At 44.6% G+C, this 16,112-nt stretch overlaps 1 protein-coding gene across 1 annotated transcript in view; it reads left to right on the forward strand.

Moving 5' to 3' along the window:
* The first annotated feature begins 14,113 nt into the window (after nucleotides 1–14,113).
* Nucleotides 14,114–16,112, forward strand: part of EFCAB6 (EF-hand calcium binding domain 6) — a 98,385-nt gene continuing 96,386 nt past the window's right edge. Inside the window, exon 1 of the mRNA XM_056847244.1 lies at nucleotides 14,114–14,270. Coding sequence (XP_056703222.1) covers nucleotides 14,114–14,270 — 157 coding nt within the window. The remainder of the gene's footprint in view (nucleotides 14,271–16,112) is intronic.

Below are 16,112 nucleotides of genomic sequence, written 5' to 3' on the forward strand. Positions count from 1 at the left end.
GTTCAAAATTAAATATAATTATGAAGTGTTTTTTGTGTGTGATGCTAATTGAATTCCTTGAGTGGCCTCAAACTGTAGAGACTTTCTCCACCACCATCATTTTAAAACCTCTATCCTGTTGCTACTTAAAGTCCACTCCTAGCTATTATTTATTTACTTAGAACATTTATTTATTGCATTTTTACCCCGTCCTCCCCAACCCAAAGGTTGGGCTCAGAGCAGCTTTTAGAACATGCCAGCTCTCCAGGAACCTGCCCAAGGCAGCTTACAAAATAAAAATAATAAAACCAAAATATTAAGATAGTAATTAAAATTCAGCATAAAAAACGCAGTCCAACATAAAAGCATAGGTCAAAAACAGACCATAGACAGCTTAAAATAATAGTGTTAAAAGATCTACCCCTTAATTAAAAGCCTGGGTAAAAAGATGTGTTTTAGCCTAGTGCCTAAAAGAAAGCAGCGTAGGTACTAGGTGAGTCTCAAGTAGTGGCATTCCATAAGTGAGATGCCACTACTGAAAAAAGCCCGGTCTCTGGTTGCCACCCACCTCAACTCTGAAGGCGGGGGCACAGAGAGCAGGGCTTCTGAGGCAGATCTTAAAAGGAGGGTTGGATAATATGGGACGAGGTAGTCCTTCAAGTGAGCAGGACTACTCCGAAGAAGAAAATCATAGCTTACTCTCAGGGAAATGTGAATTGGATTGCAGCCTTACAGGCTGTTTAGTTAGAAGTAAGCTTACTCCCAGGTAAGTGGGCATAACACTGCAGTTTCCATCAGTTTTTTGTTCTAAACTGAAAAGGTCTGAGTGCTTTAGCCTCTCGTCATAGGGAAGGTATTCCAGCTTTTCACCGACCACGTTTTTACGTCACTGTCATTCATTGGAAGAGCAGGAGAACTTCCCAGTGCATTGCTCCCAAACAGAATCTAAGCAGATTCAGTCCTTGATCTTGTCCTTCCACAGTGAGCAGCATTATGCTAAGAAAAGGATAGGTATCAAGAATATGTGGCTTCTATACAATGCATTATGTAAGTGTAAAGTATTATTATATATGCAGTGAGGGATGTATATCTTTTCTGCTCCAGTTTGATTACTTATTTAAAATATCTTATATAAGCTTTTCAGTGGGAATCTAAAAATATTTCAGTAAATCACATACCAGTTTGTTTCCAAGGAAAATAGGTTAGAGGCTAAACTGATGCCCTAAAATGATCTCAGGAGTAGAGCTGTTAATTTTGTAGCATGGGAAAATGTAAATGCGTAATTTTATCTGCAGCCTACAGTGGATAAATGTAGGGGCTTCTCGTTATCACAACTGTATTGCTTGCATGATTTCTGAGAGAGTGATACTCCATAAATAATGGGGGTGCCACCTCACCCCTAGAAATGAGAGGTAGGTCATAAAATTCATCATTAAAATTTCATCTTTCACTGTTTTATTTTAATCCAAAACCATTAGCACCACCATGAAAGAGAGAAAGACTTATGAGCCAGTGCTGGCTCTGGAAACAGTAGGAGAGTCTACCTGGGCAGAGCAGGGTAGGGGCAGGGAGATGGGAAGCTGAGCTATTAGCCCACTTTCACTTTCAGAAAGGTCCGGAAGGCAGAAACTGGCCTAAGTGCTGGTGGGCTGGTGAAAAGTAAGAGATCTGGGCTTACTGTGCCGTCCCGCTGCCAGTGTGGCATATTGATTAGAATGTCAAATATGGAATGGGGGCCCTAGTTCAAACCCGCATTCAGAATTTTTTATGAAGACTGTCACATTCTCTCAGCCTAAGACCGCCTGACAGGATTGTTGTAGAGGTAAAAGGGGAAGGGAGAGAACCATGTATACCACCTTGAGTTCCTAATGATAGCCAAGCACTTCTAATTCTGTCTGTTGTGGGGTGGGGGAGCAAAGGAAACAAATAAAGAGTTGATGGTGGAGGAATGGCACAGTCAGATATCTGCAGGGGTAGACAGCAGAATCTGCATTTTCAGTTGCTTTCCCTGGCCCATAGGTGAATTTGTAATCATATCCATTCAGCATAATACTCCAGCGTTGGTTGGTCTTTAGTGAAAATTCTTAAGAAGTGGCTTGTGGTCTGTTTGGATTTCAAAAGAATGTACATGTAATTGTGAAATTTTTAAACTTCTGCCACAATAGCCAAAGTTGCTTTATCTATTTGGGCATAGTTTTTTCCAGCTCTGCAATGTAGTCTATTGTATTTTCACTGGCTTGCTGATCACACTTTAAAAAAGGAAACCTTCGTAAGGGAACAGATGGTCTTGGGCAAAAATATGTCTTCAACAGAGCTATCAGTTCATCATAGGTCTTAGTACTCGGTGCAGTAGGTGCTGTTAAAAGGTAAAGGTTCCCTGTGCAAGCACTGGGTCGTTCCTGACCCATGGGGTGACGTCACATCCCAATCCTAGGCAGACTTTAGTTTTACGGGGTGGTTTGCCATTGCCTTCCCCAGTCATCTTCCCTTTACCCCCAAGCAAGCTGGGTACTCATTTTACCAACCTCGGGAGGATGGAAGGCTGAGTCAACCTTGAGCCAGCTACCTGAAACCAACTTCCGTTGTGATCGAACTCAGGTCATGAGCAAAGCTTGGACTGCAGTACTGCAGCTTATCACTCTGCGCCACAGGGCTGGTAGATAACAGATAATAGCAAAGTTATTTTTGCTCCACAGTCAGCAGAACTGCATGCTTTTGTTCTGCCCTTTCAATTGTATTAGCTTCCAGATAGTAAGATGGTGTTTCTGCATAACAGTCCCATAACAGTCTGGATGACTCACATCAAATTCTTCCATTAATTTGCTTCATTTATATACCACATTTCTCCCCAAAAGAGATCCAAAGCAGCTTACATCATTCTCCTCTCCTCCAGTTTATCATCACAACAACCCTCTATGGCCCAGTGGAGCTATTTCTGTACTGATCCGGCAGTAATATGGACAGGAAAGAGCTTATCTGGTATCAAATTATTCTCACAGCAGGTGGAACCCATCCTTGTCGCTAAATAATGCATAGTGCAGCAACAAACAAACATCCAGTTTCCTTTAACTTAATTGCTTATTATGTAACACTGAAACTTTGGGGCAGATAACTTGGCTGGAAAAAGGAGATACAATAATAGTTAACTAAAAGCTGTCTCTTGTCGGCTAGGCCCAGGATTGTCCTAGCCGGGTTCTGAACAGTTTATGTAGGCCCAGCACTCCTGCAGGTTACTGGCAGGGAAGTGAAATTGTGTCCATCCTACTCTCCTGCTTGCACCAAGGCCTTCTAGGTTAGCCTTTTAAAGAGATAGTACACAACAAAAGAATATCCAAGAACGCACACTCCGTGCACATGTGCAGTATTGTGATGTTATTATAAAAATACATTAAATTATAAAAATACATTAAAACTGGGAAGATCTCATAGCTACAACAGAAGTTCCAGTTAGGTACATTAAGCATTTTAGGCTTGCAGCCCAATTGTGTTTATTGAGAACCAAGTCCTGCTGTGTATTTAGAATTAGCACTCTGCTATTTGCACATGTACTTTACATAATGCCACTGTCAGCATTATACCACAAGCATCAAAAAATTCAAAAAGCCCTACCTGGCCCCAGTTGCCAACTGCCAGGTAGTTGCAGGAGATCTGCTAATTCAACTGATCTCCAGCCGATAGACCGATAGCTCACCTGGAGAAAAATGGCTGCTTTGGCAATTGAACTCTATGGCATTGAAGCCCCTCCCCTCTCCAAACCCCGCCCTTCTCAGGCTCCACCCCCAAAATCTCCTGCCAGTGGTGAAGAGGGACCTGGCAACCCTAGGCCCCACTCACTCTCTAAAACACTTAGTGAACCCCAGGAAAGATGCCGTGGGGCACCAAGTGTTAAGGAATAAAACTTCAGGTAAGGATGAAATGAAACCACTTAGACAATATATTAGGCTGACAGACATTAAAAAAAAAAACCATTCAGACACACTTAGGCACTGACAGACTCTCTCCCTCTGCTCCCCAAAACCAGTCCATAGCCACACCTCCTCTACCATCAACCAGTCATGCTCCATGTGGTATAGCCCTGGGCCCCCAGTTTCTGACTCAGCCATGAAATTCACACTGTCTCAGTCTGGTACAGCTCATAGGAATATTTTAAGGATTGGGGAAGAGAATCCATCTGTATTCTGAGCCCCTTGAAGAAATATAGTAAATCAAGCCTTTTTTTCAGCCTCAGTTTGGGCCAGCCCAAAACTTGTGGGTGCCCTGGGCAAGCAATCTCTTTTGTGCCTCCACCACACAATGGGGAAGACACTCCCCACTCTGGCTGCCCTTACTTGCCACCACGCTGCCACCACCAGCCCTAGGCCTGGCAACAGGGCAGGCTCTGCCAGCCAGCAGGGTGCATCCAGAGCACTGGGCTTGCACTGGTCCCTGGCCAGGCTCTGTGCCCTGCATCCCGCCTTACCACTGCAAAACAGAGGTTGAGACAAAACAAGGCAAAAACGAGGGCGGCTGGGCAGCAGAAGAGCTGCAAGGGTGGGAAGGGAGGGAGGAGGCAGCATGGACTGCCAATCAGGAAGAAAGCGCCCTCCTCTCTTTTCAGCCTCACCCCACTGGGTCCCAGAGCATTTTTTGAAGTTTAACACTGCCCACCTGCTAAAATGCCCTCCATCTCATGATCTGCCTAAGGTAATAGAATCAGCATTACTGACAGATGTACATCCCAGCTCTTTCTCATCCATGGCCAGAGAATCAGGGAGGCTGGAATTTGTGGCAGCAGCAACATGGCATTGCATCTCTGCTGCTAAACCAGCCCTTGCCTGCCAGTGGTTTCTGCTCTGTGGGGATAACTGCTGGGTGGTTGCCAGAATCAAGAACTGTTATTGAAGGACTGTGTGATATTTTCTGCTTAAATGTACTGAAGTATCGATCTGACTGGTTCTCCTCAATAAACTCTCTCTGATTAATCCAATTTATTGTAGCCTCCGTTTTACTTTCTAAGCCTACACTGGAGCTCCGTCACTTTTTGCTCCATTCCCGAGCCTCTGGGCATGTAATACTCCCCTCCATATGAGCCTGGTCCTGAATCGTGTTCATACAGACAAGGAAGTTGGACATAAGCTGCCCAAAACATATTTGGTAACAGGCAGAATTGCCTACTCCCGTGGAGGCTGAATGGAAGGAGACATGCAGAGATGGGCAGCCTCCTCTGGTTTGGGTTCTGAACCCCTGGTGGGCCACAACATTTTGGCCAGCAGCCTGCATTTGGCTTGGCTGATCACAAGTTATACAAGGCAGACACAATGTTATTGATGAGTGTGGGGCCCAACCACATGAAGACAGGTTCCATGCACCAACAGAAACCTATGAAACATTCCCTAGTAATATTTCATAGAATCATAGAGTTGGAAGGGACCACCAAGGTCATCTAGTCCAACCCCCTGCACAATGCAGGAAACTCACAACTATCTCCCCCCCCAGATCCCCAGCGACCCCCACTCCATACCCAGAAGTTAGCTAAAATGCCCTCCATCTCATGATCTGCCTAAGGTAATAGAATCAGCATTACTGACAGATGGCCATCTAGCCTCTGTTTAAAAACCTCCAGTGAAGGAGAGGTTTTTGAAGAAGTTATCTGGGAATAGGGATTCACATTGTTAGTACATGTTTGACATTTGACAACTAGGAATGGGAATAGGGCTATAGTAATATCTCTGAAATTGTAGGTGGTTCGTGGCACTGTTCATTGTATATTCTAATGCCCATATTCCATATATATGTATTCTAATGTAACAATGTCTCTGAAGTTGTAGTCAGTTCATGGCATTGTTTACTGTATATTCTATAGTGTTTGTATTGTTCTTAACATTGCAGTTTGTTTCACTTGCAATGGGCAACAGTGTGGCAATGAAGGTGCTTGCGCTTCCAAGGTCCTAGTCTGACACCTTAACCACTACATCACACTGGCTCTACACTGCTGCAAATGGAATCATATGCAAGGCCAATTAGGACTGCTTCCTCCAACAAGGTTCTGGGTAGATAAATTTACTGTTACAGCATGCAGACATTAATGACACAGGCTCTGCAAATAGTGTGCTAATGAACCATCTGCATCTGATTTTGATCAACTATGACGGAGAAATTTTAAGAATTCTCCAGCAGATGGGAGTAGAACACAATCCCCACACTGCAGCAATGCATAACCAACTATGAAGAGTGAATTAATGTGGGGATTTTTTAGTCAGGGATTTTAAATTCTTCCCCCTTCCCATTTCGCTTCTTGTAATGGAATCTGTTCAAATACTCAGCCATTACACTACAACCAGATTTCATAGATTACATCTGAAAATTGCAGGTTTCCATGAGCTATCATTTTTTTAATCCTTTTCAAAAGCCACCTAAGCTAGTGACAGTAGATTCCACCAGTTAATTAAGTACTGTGGGGTTTTTTTGCTGCACCGAGCGATTTTCAGGCTTCTTAAAAAAAAAAGTTAATCACGACTGAGTTGAATATTGTTGTACACCGTACATTACCCTACATAAAAATTGAGACTTGTGATCGTACGCTTCATACTTCTGAAGAAGTGAGTTCTGGCTCACGAAAGCTTATCCTGAAATAAATGTTGTCTTTAAGGTGCTATTTGACTGTGGACTACAGACTAACACGGCTGCCCTCTGGGAATTATTACTATTAGTCAAATAGCACCTTAAAGACAACATTTATTTCAGGATAAGTGGTATTATTTAGGTAATGTAAAGTGTATGAGATGCTGTTTGGTGCAGGTTATATATTATATATTTTATAGTTGAGGAAGACATTCTCTTGGGTGTTTTCACACATGATACTAACATCTTTGGTTCCAATTTGAATTATGTACGCTTTTTGCAGTGGCAGGCCTACATTTTTGAGACCCTGAAGCTTGAACTGTTATGGGGGCCCCTTTGCAACCAACAACAATAGGGCAACATCCAACAAGATCCATAGGGCCTTGCTGCCCTTGCAAGGAAAATTTTTAAATTTGATCAATTACAGGGACATTTTGAGGCCGTATGAAATGGGTATTAGAGCACATTAAGTACTTCAGCCCATTGGCTTGCTCACTGCAGAAACTTGTGGAAATTTTTAACCAACTAAACAAGATATCAGAGAGACTTGAAGAGCTTAGAGCACAGATTGTGTTAGCAACTGGAGGTCAACTTCAAGGGAAAGCATCAGAAACCCATTGGCTTATGATTCTATCACTAAAATAGCCGTATTTTCATAACTATAAAACTCCATCGATTTTGTTGAAAAATTCACTCATTTTGTTGAGTGGTGACAGTTTTGCAATCAACAGGTTCGTCTCTTGGTGTCTTTTTTTTTAATAAGATTTTATTTGTATAATTGAAGGGGTACAGGAAAAAAAAGGGAGGGATAAAACATTATATATATAAAACAATACGATATTAAAGAATATTAAAAAATAAGCTCAATTGTATATTATGAGACATTTTTATACAAAGAAAACTGAATGAAATATGCTGGTTATGTACTATTCAACTTGTTTTAAATAACTGTTAAGTAAACCTTAGACCTTCATACAATAGAATATCAACATAAGTAGAATAATTGAATGACACTTTGTATTAATTTCTTTTTTTTTCTTTGTCCCTTGGTGTCTTTATAGCCAAATAAAATCCACCGAGGGAGGAGAAAGTTTACAGATTTATTATTCAGCTGAATAACAGGCTTTAGTCCAAAGGCAGAAGCAACCACTTTTAGTCCAACATAAGATTATATACTTGCCAAGATGTCAATCATTACAAATGTCATGTTCTCCTCCTCTTTACATCATTCCCTCACCACCTTAGACATACAATGTCGTTACACCCACAAAATACCTCTTCATAGATCCCATGATCAGAAAATGGAGAGGATTCCTCCCCTTGGGGGGGGGCATTTTCTATGCTAATGAGGTAACACCTCTACCTCTGTCCTTGACCAAGTTAGCATCCTAATCCACAATTGCTGAAACACTGAATGCCCAGAGAAGGTCTGTGGGAGATGAGCATACATCACCCTCTTCTTATCTCCTGACTTCTTGCAGTTACTTTTTGCAGCTACTATTAATTCAAAGGCCTGGATGGCCCGGGCTAGCCTGATCTGGTCAGATCTCAGAAGCTAAGCAGGGTTGGCCCTGGTTAGTATTTGGATGGGACACCAAGGAATACCTGGGCTGCTGTGCAGAGGAAGGCACTGGCAAACCACCTCTGCTAGTCTCTTGCCATGAAAACCTCCCAAAAGAGGTCGCCATAAGTCGGCTGCGACTTGACGGCACTTTACACACACATTAATTCAAAGAGCCTTTTATCCATTGCCTTGCAGTTCCATGCCTGCCTTTTGCTCAGTCTAGCAAAAGCATTTATTTCTTTAGCTCGTTTTCTTATTAACCCTTTGGCCAGGTCTACAATTAAAAAAAAAAGTTGAGGGGAGCTGAAGCTTCGTTAGTTTCATAGTAGATCCGCCGCTGGCTTTTTGTGACAATTGTCACACTTGTGACAATTAATTTGTAAATAATTGTACTTGTATATTTTGTGTATATTTGCGCACCTTGTGGTTGTTTTCATTGTTAGCACGTCGTTAAGGAATTGTTGAATATAGTGAGTTGTGCTGGGGTTTTTCCCATCAGCTTATTGTTACCGGTATTGTGAGTATTTTTTACAACAACCTCCAGGTACTAGCTGGAGCTCTCCTGCTGTTACAACTGATCTCCAGCCGACAGAGATCAGTTCCCCTGGAGAAAAATGGCCGCTTTGGCCATTGGCCTCGATGGCATTGAAGCCCCTCCCCTCCCCAAACCCCGCCCCCCTCCGGCTCCGCCCCCAAAACCTCTCGCCAGTGGCGAAGAGGGACCTGGCCACCCTATACGGCACGCTTACTGACGAGTAAGCTTAGATGACCTCCCGCGGGGAGGGAGGGAACAGAACTGCGGCGGCGCGGGGTGGGATCCAATTGTCACACGCCGCGCAGTTGCTAGGCCGCCGGCGCGCTTTGCGGCCAACCGGAAGGCTCCCTCCGTTGCTGGGGCAACCGCGTCTTAGACACGCGCCTTGTGGGAAGAGCGCGGCTGTGGCTCCCGGCGGGGCAGGGACCGGGCTGCACCCGTCGCGCCACAGGCCGCCCACAGGACCGGGAGCCTCGCGCGCGCCCCACCAGGTAAGGAGGGCAGGAGGAGGAGGAAGACGCGCCTCCCCAACCGCCTCGCCCTCGAGATGAGCGCGGACCACCTGGAGCCTGCTTACTTCCTGAACAGTACCCACTGGGATGAGGGATATACAGTAATCCCCACATTGCAGCCATGCTAGGAAAAGTTGAGGGCAGCAGGAAAAGAGGAATAGAATCCTAGAGCTGGAAGGGACCGCTAGGGTCATCTAGTCCAACCCCCTGCACAATGCAGGAAATTCACAACTGCCCTCCCCCCCCAGTGACCCCCACTACATGCCCAGAAGATGACCAAGATGCGTTCCCTCTCGTCATCTGCTTAAAGTTATAGAATCAGCACTGCTGACAGATGGCCACCTAGCCTCTGCTTAAAAACCTCAAGGGAAGGAGAGCTCACCACCTCCCGAGGAAGCCTGTTCCACTGAGGAACCGCTCTAACTGTTAGAAAATTCTTCCTAATGTCTAGACGGAAACTCTTTTGATTTAATGTCAACTCGATGGTTCTGGTCCAACCTTCTGGGGCAACAGAAGACAACTCGGCACCCGCCTCTATGTGACAGCCTTTCAGGTACTTGAAGATGGTTATCATATCCCATCTCGGTCTTCCCTTCAGGTTAAACATACCCAGCTCCTTATACCTTTCCTCATATGATTTGGTCTCCAGACCCCTCACCAACTTTGTTGTCCTCTGGACACTTTCCAGCTTGTCTACATCTTTCTTAAATTGTGGTGCCCAAAACTAAACACAGTACTCTAGGTGAGGTGGAAGACCCAACAAGAGATGGATTGACTCAATAAAGGAAGCTATGGCCCTTAGTTTGCAAGACCTGAGCAAGGCTGTCAAAGATAGGACATTTTGGAGTTCATTGACTTAGGGTCGCCATGAGTCGACTCTGAAGCGACTTGACGGCACTTAACACACACACACACACATTGCAGGTGTGAGGGAGGGGCTGTCGTAATAGGCGGCTCACAGCAGATGCAAGATTTGAATCAGGGCCTTCCTGAGTCACACACAGTCTCTATTTATTTATTCACTTCATTTATATCATGCCTTTCCCCCCCAATGGGTACCCAAAGCGGCTTACATCCCTCTCCTTTTCTCCGTTTTATCAGCACAACAACCCTGTGAGATAGGTTAGGCTGACAGTGTGTGACTGGCCTAAGGTCACCCAATTAACTTAGGACAGTGTGTGACTGGCCTAAGGTCACCCAGTGAGCTTTCCTGACAGTGGGGATTCGAACCCACGCCTCCCAAATCCTAGTCTGATATTCTAACCCAGAGGTTTCCAAACTGTGCTCCAAGGAGCACTTGGTGCTCCATAAAATATCTCTTAGTGCTCCATGAAGAAATTGGAAAGAAAAATACTACTGTCATTCTGTTTAGTATATAGGTGCTAGGTGAGAATTAGTGCTACTTGACGAATTTCTCTCCTGAAAAGTGCTCCATGACTCAAAAAGTTTGGGAAACTCTGCTCTAACCAGTATACCACACTGGCTCTCTAGAGCAGAACAGCTTTATAGGCCCCTGGCAGTCCCAGACCTAACTCTAATTGTGTGCTTAAAAATGTAACTCTTGCTTCAGAGAGGTTTTGAACCAAGGCCAAGGAGCAAGCTCGGAGACATTAGGGACATTAATTTAGGGTTTACCCTAGGAATCTGCTTTCAGTAGTAGGGCTGAGAAAAGAAATGGGAAGACCAAAGATGTGCTGAAGCTTCCTGCCTCCCCATTAGGGTTGCCAACCTCCAGGTGATGGCTGGAGATCTCCCACTATTAAAAACAGATCTCCAGAAGACAGAGATCAGTTCACCTGGAGAAAATGGCTGTTTTGGAAGGTGGACCCTAAGCCAATATACTCCTTTGCATTGTGGTCAGGTGAAGGATGGGGCAACCCTATGGGGTTGCCAAAAGTCAGCAGCGATTTGACGGCACTTTACACACACATAAGAGAAATACATTCAGTTATTTCATATTGGACTATCAGGCCTACAGAGAGCAAAGGAGAAAAGGAAGGATCTAAGGCAAGATGAAGAAAATAGCAGAGCGATGTCTGCTGTGAGCCTGAGTGGGATATTTTTTAGTGTATATCAGAATTCTTCACTCCAGCAATAGTGGAAGTTAGTGATATGACAAAACCATTTCTCAGGTATCAGGAAGTAGCAGGTAAAGAAATCTCATTTGGTCAGGAGCTGATGAACATTTATTTATTTAAAACATTTATTAGCTGAACATTTATTTTTATTTATTTTTAGCTGAACATTTATTTAAAACATTCCCTTGCAAAACTCAAGGAGGTTTACAACATAACACTATTATAAATAACACAATAAAACAATATAAATAAAACAACAATTATAAAAACCCATAAAAAGTCACTATTTAAAAATTCCAATTAGGCCTGCCAATAAATGAAAATGAAATCAGTAAAATACAGTCCTAAATGAAACCATCTTGGGCCAGGCACACCTCCCTGTTCCATAGTGGTGGGAGTGTTACGAAAAAGGCCCTCTTTTGCATGAGCTTCTTAGATTGGTGGGACAGTCGACAGGGCATCTCCCTGTGATCTTAATTCCTGATCAGAAACATAGGGGAGAAAACCGTCCTTCAGATACACTGGTCCAAAGCCATGTAGGGCTTTAAAGGACCAAAAAAAAAAAAAAAAACCAACACCTTGAATTGGACTGAGGAGCAGATCAGTAGCCAGTGTCATCGCTACAGTATCGGGGTCATATGCTTCTGGTAGCTGGCTCCGACCAGCAGTCTAGCAGCAGTGTTCTGAACTAGCTGCAACTTCTGAACACTCTTCAAGGGCAGCCCCAAGTAGAGCACACTGCAATAGTCCAGTCTAGCTGTAACTAAGGCATGGAGATGAGACTGAACTGGGAATGGGTGCAGCTGACGCACCCACCGAAACTGGGAAAATAGCACTCTGAGCGACCACAGCCACCTGGTTTTCTAAGGTGACCACTTTCTTTCATTCAGGGCCAAGTGGCAAGGCTCCTCCCTAGCCAGGATGGGGAGTGCTTTGACACACCACAGTTGCTGGGGTTGCTTGGCCTAGTTCTGCTGACCTGATCCAGAAGCAATGCTCACAGTGCCCCTGTGCAGTCACAGATGATGTTGCAGCGAACCAAGCTATCTGTGGCATCATAAGCTGTCCTCACCTTTTCCACAGAGTCACAAGAACTGGAGGGTAAACTGGTTCTTTCAGAAATGACTATTTTCTTTTAACTAAGTTTAGGTGTCCCTTAGTAAGCCTTGATGCAGCCACATGCTTTGGGATCTTGGTTTCCTAAATATTAATGGATTTACCCCTTTAGTAAGGTCAATGGATTGGCATAATGGTGGACTAGTTTTCAGCTATCTATTCTGAAGTGTGCCCCCTGCCTGCAGATACTTAAATCCGCAGATAGGGGGCACACTCACCCCCTATAGGTTTTTCTGCAGATGCAGGGGATTCCCTGGGTTTGCAAAAAAATCTGAAATTTATTTTTAAAAAACCCTGGGAGTTTAAATCCCCCAACTTTTAAAAAGCATTTTCTTGCATGCACAGACAATGCTTTTCAGCCAACGCTGCCGAGAGCTGGGTAAGCTGGCAAGAGAGTGGGGCTGGGGGAGAGGATGAGGCCTCGCTGCGCACGCCCAGAGCAGTGGCGGGCGAAGTGGCAAGAGAACAGGGCTGGGCGGGGGGAGAGGCCTGGAGCCATGATGGGGGGTGGGGGAGATGGGATCCCCCCCCCACAAGTTTCACGGGGCCCCACTTGTTGCTTCTAATACCTGATTCTAGGATTGCCAGGTCCCTCTTCACTACCAGGTTTTGGGGGTGGAGCCTGAGGAAGGCAGGTTTTGGGGAGGGGAGGGACTTCAATGCCATAGAGTCCATTTGCCAAAGCGGCCATTTTCTCCAGGTGAATGATCTCTATCGGCTGGAAATCAGTTGTAATAGCAGGAGATCTCCAGCTAGTATCTGGAGGTTGGCAACCCTACCTGAATCTGTGCTTGCTGAAGGCCTAGAGAAATGTTTTATTTTGGTTCCTCACTTGTAGCTTTTGATTGAGTAAATGTTGATTAAAAGTCCCTGATTTTGCTGCCCTTGAGGGGCTATCTACCTGTTCAGAGGGCCAGGGCTCCCAGCTTTCCTTCCCTGCATTGCTGTTCTAAGGCCTCACCTTGTGCCTGAGTCTGCTGCTAACCACAGTCAGGTTACCACAGGGAAACTTTATTATACTTCTAATATTCAACTATCCTTTAAAAAAATTATTTCAAACATAATTAAGGCTCGCTCTGTGCCAAACAGCAATCCAAGTAGCATGCACTAATGGCAAATAAAGCAAGGTATGCGTGCTCAGAGTATTAAAACCAAAAAGGGGTTCATGCTGAATAGGAAGAAGGGGGCCAAGCTGATCTGCTGAAGAAGTAAATTTCATTAAGTGGGTGCCCCTACTGAAGAAGCCCTGCCTGCCCTACCTTGCATTGTGGTCAGGTGAAGGATGGGGCACATATCAGTAGTGTTGCCAGCCTCAAGGTGGTAGCTGGAGGTCTCCCGCTATTACAACTGATCTCCAGGTGACAGAGACCACCTGGAGAAAATGGCCTTTTTGGAAGGTAGATTGTATGGTATTATACTGTGCTAAAGTCCCTCCCCTCCCCAAACTCTGCCCTCCTCAGGCTCCACATCCAAAATCTACAGGTATTTCCCAACCCAGAGCTGGCAACCCTACATATCAGGATGTCTCATTGTATTCAGTCCTGACTCAGGTGACTGCTTTTCTGTTCATGGTTATGTGGAGTTCTGTGAGTCTTACCTCCACTGTAAAAAACCCAAATAGACCCAATGCAGTGTAGTCATCAAGCAAGCTTACAGAGCTAGGCTGTTCTTGCTTCAGATTTTGTCCATGCCCTCAGAGGTGTTCTCCTTTTTACTTTCTGTAGCAATCATGTCCAGAGTGGTGAGTGCCTTAGATTACAGTAGTTTAGTCCCTAAATCTCATGGAATTGTGATTAAGTCAAGACCCCAACCTACGTCAGACAAATCATCAAGTTGCAGCAGACAGAGCTCTGTCAAATCAACCTCAAGTAAGTATTTGCGTAACTGTTCAAATCAGAGACTTTGAAAGCAGCAAAGCAAGGTGTTTTAGATTATAAAGCAGGTTTCAGAGAGACATTTCAGATGAGATGGTATGCTGTGGAGAAAGGAAGCACAAGGTTGCCCTCCCCCCAGTCTAAAGTAACGTATGTTTAAGGTGCTGTAGCCTCCTTTATTCCCTGTTTCAGCCAGGATTAAATTTTTCTGAACGTGCATTACCTCATTCCTTGTTGGCTCAATCCTGTTTCAACACAAAATGAACCCGGCTTTTCCCATTCCTCTTCTGGCCCCATTTAAACCGTTCCTCCTAGCTCATTCCAGAATCACTGAGCGAGCATACAACTTTCTCGGGTTGAGCTTTGCCCCACCCTTTTCCAAACCCCCTTCAAGGCAGCATGAAGAAAGCCAAACAGGGGAAGCACAGAAGATTGGCTTCTCTCACAGCCAATCACGAAGCAGTATGTAAAGAGGCAGGGATTCAAGTGCTTCCTGCTACCTCGGAGCTCTTTCTGAGCAAAAGAAAGGCTTTTTAAAAGACGAGGCTTGGATTTCTCCCCCCCCCCCTTCTTTCAGATTGCTCAGTTTTTTGTTTTTTGTTCTTAAAATGCTTTTTTATGCAGCAGTTGGGTCTGGGGGGGAAGGAAAGCTTCTCTCGCGAGGTAAGCCAATTACACAGCAGCATTTAAAGGGGTGGGACTTGATTTGAACTTGGGAGACTGCTTTTTCTGTATTCATGCCTCCATTAGCACACAGTTTCGTCCCTGATCATTCCAGCCAATGCATACAGTTTCTCCCTACCCTGGTTACTTTGATCCCGGCAATCAAACAAGTAACCCCAACCCAGGTTACTTTAATCCTGGCGATCAAACAGGGCGATCAAACAGGGAATAAAGGAGGCTACAGTGACCATGCGTAAATGACCTAAGATTCCCTAAGGCCATTTATGCTTGGTAATTAGCAGTGCGGTCCAGGCTGAAGTGCTTCGCATTTCTTAAGAGCCCCTTTAATGCGACCTTTTGTGTTTGCTCCGCCCCTGCCTTGAAGAATTTCTTCAAGGAAGCATGCAAAATCACAGCTGTGCATTAGCTATGCAAATAGCGGTTGCTAATGTAAAGAATGAAGGAGTAGGCGAGTGGGGGGTGGAATTTCTCCTTTTGCGTTGAGACCGTGAATAGGCATTTTAAAGGTTGCATTTAAAAAAAAGAGCTTTGAGCTAGCATCAAAATTGATCCAGCATAAATGGCCGAAGTGAAGTTGAGAGCCAGCACAGTGTAGTGGTTAAGAGTGGCGGACTTTAATTTGGAGAATAGGGTTCGATTCGCCACTCCTCCACATGAAGCCCCCTGGGTGACCTTGGGCTAGTGACTATTCTCTCAGAACTCTCTCAGCCCACGTGGAGGCAGGCAATGGCAAACCACCTCCGAACGTCTCTTGCCTTGAAAACCCTACATGGTTGCCATAAGTCAGCTGTGACTTGATGACACTTTCCACCACCAACTGAAGTTAGTGGATATTTTTCAGGGGTAAAAAACAAAATTATTGTGCAGAACTATTCAAATAGATTGTGGGATAGACCAAGCCAGCCTCTGGCCTGTCATCTTCTGGGATGGGTGGGGTGGGGGGGGAGCACGATGAATCCATATCAGTATTAGCTTGTTTCTTTCCCATTCCAGGGTGTGCAGTGAATTTTGAGGAGCAGTAAAGAATTTCAGGCACTATTGAACTAATGTTATCTTTCGAAAGAATTGGTTAAGGGATACCAACCGGCCTGGAAAAAAACATCCTGTCCTTTCAGTAGATGCTTAATGGGATGTTATTAACAAAACAATGTTGTCTACTTACATACTAGG

Source organism: Euleptes europaea, chromosome 3 (assembly GCF_029931775.1).
Source record: "Euleptes europaea isolate rEulEur1 chromosome 3, rEulEur1.hap1, whole genome shotgun sequence".
Lineage (NCBI taxonomy): Eukaryota > Metazoa > Chordata > Lepidosauria > Squamata > Sphaerodactylidae > Euleptes > Euleptes europaea.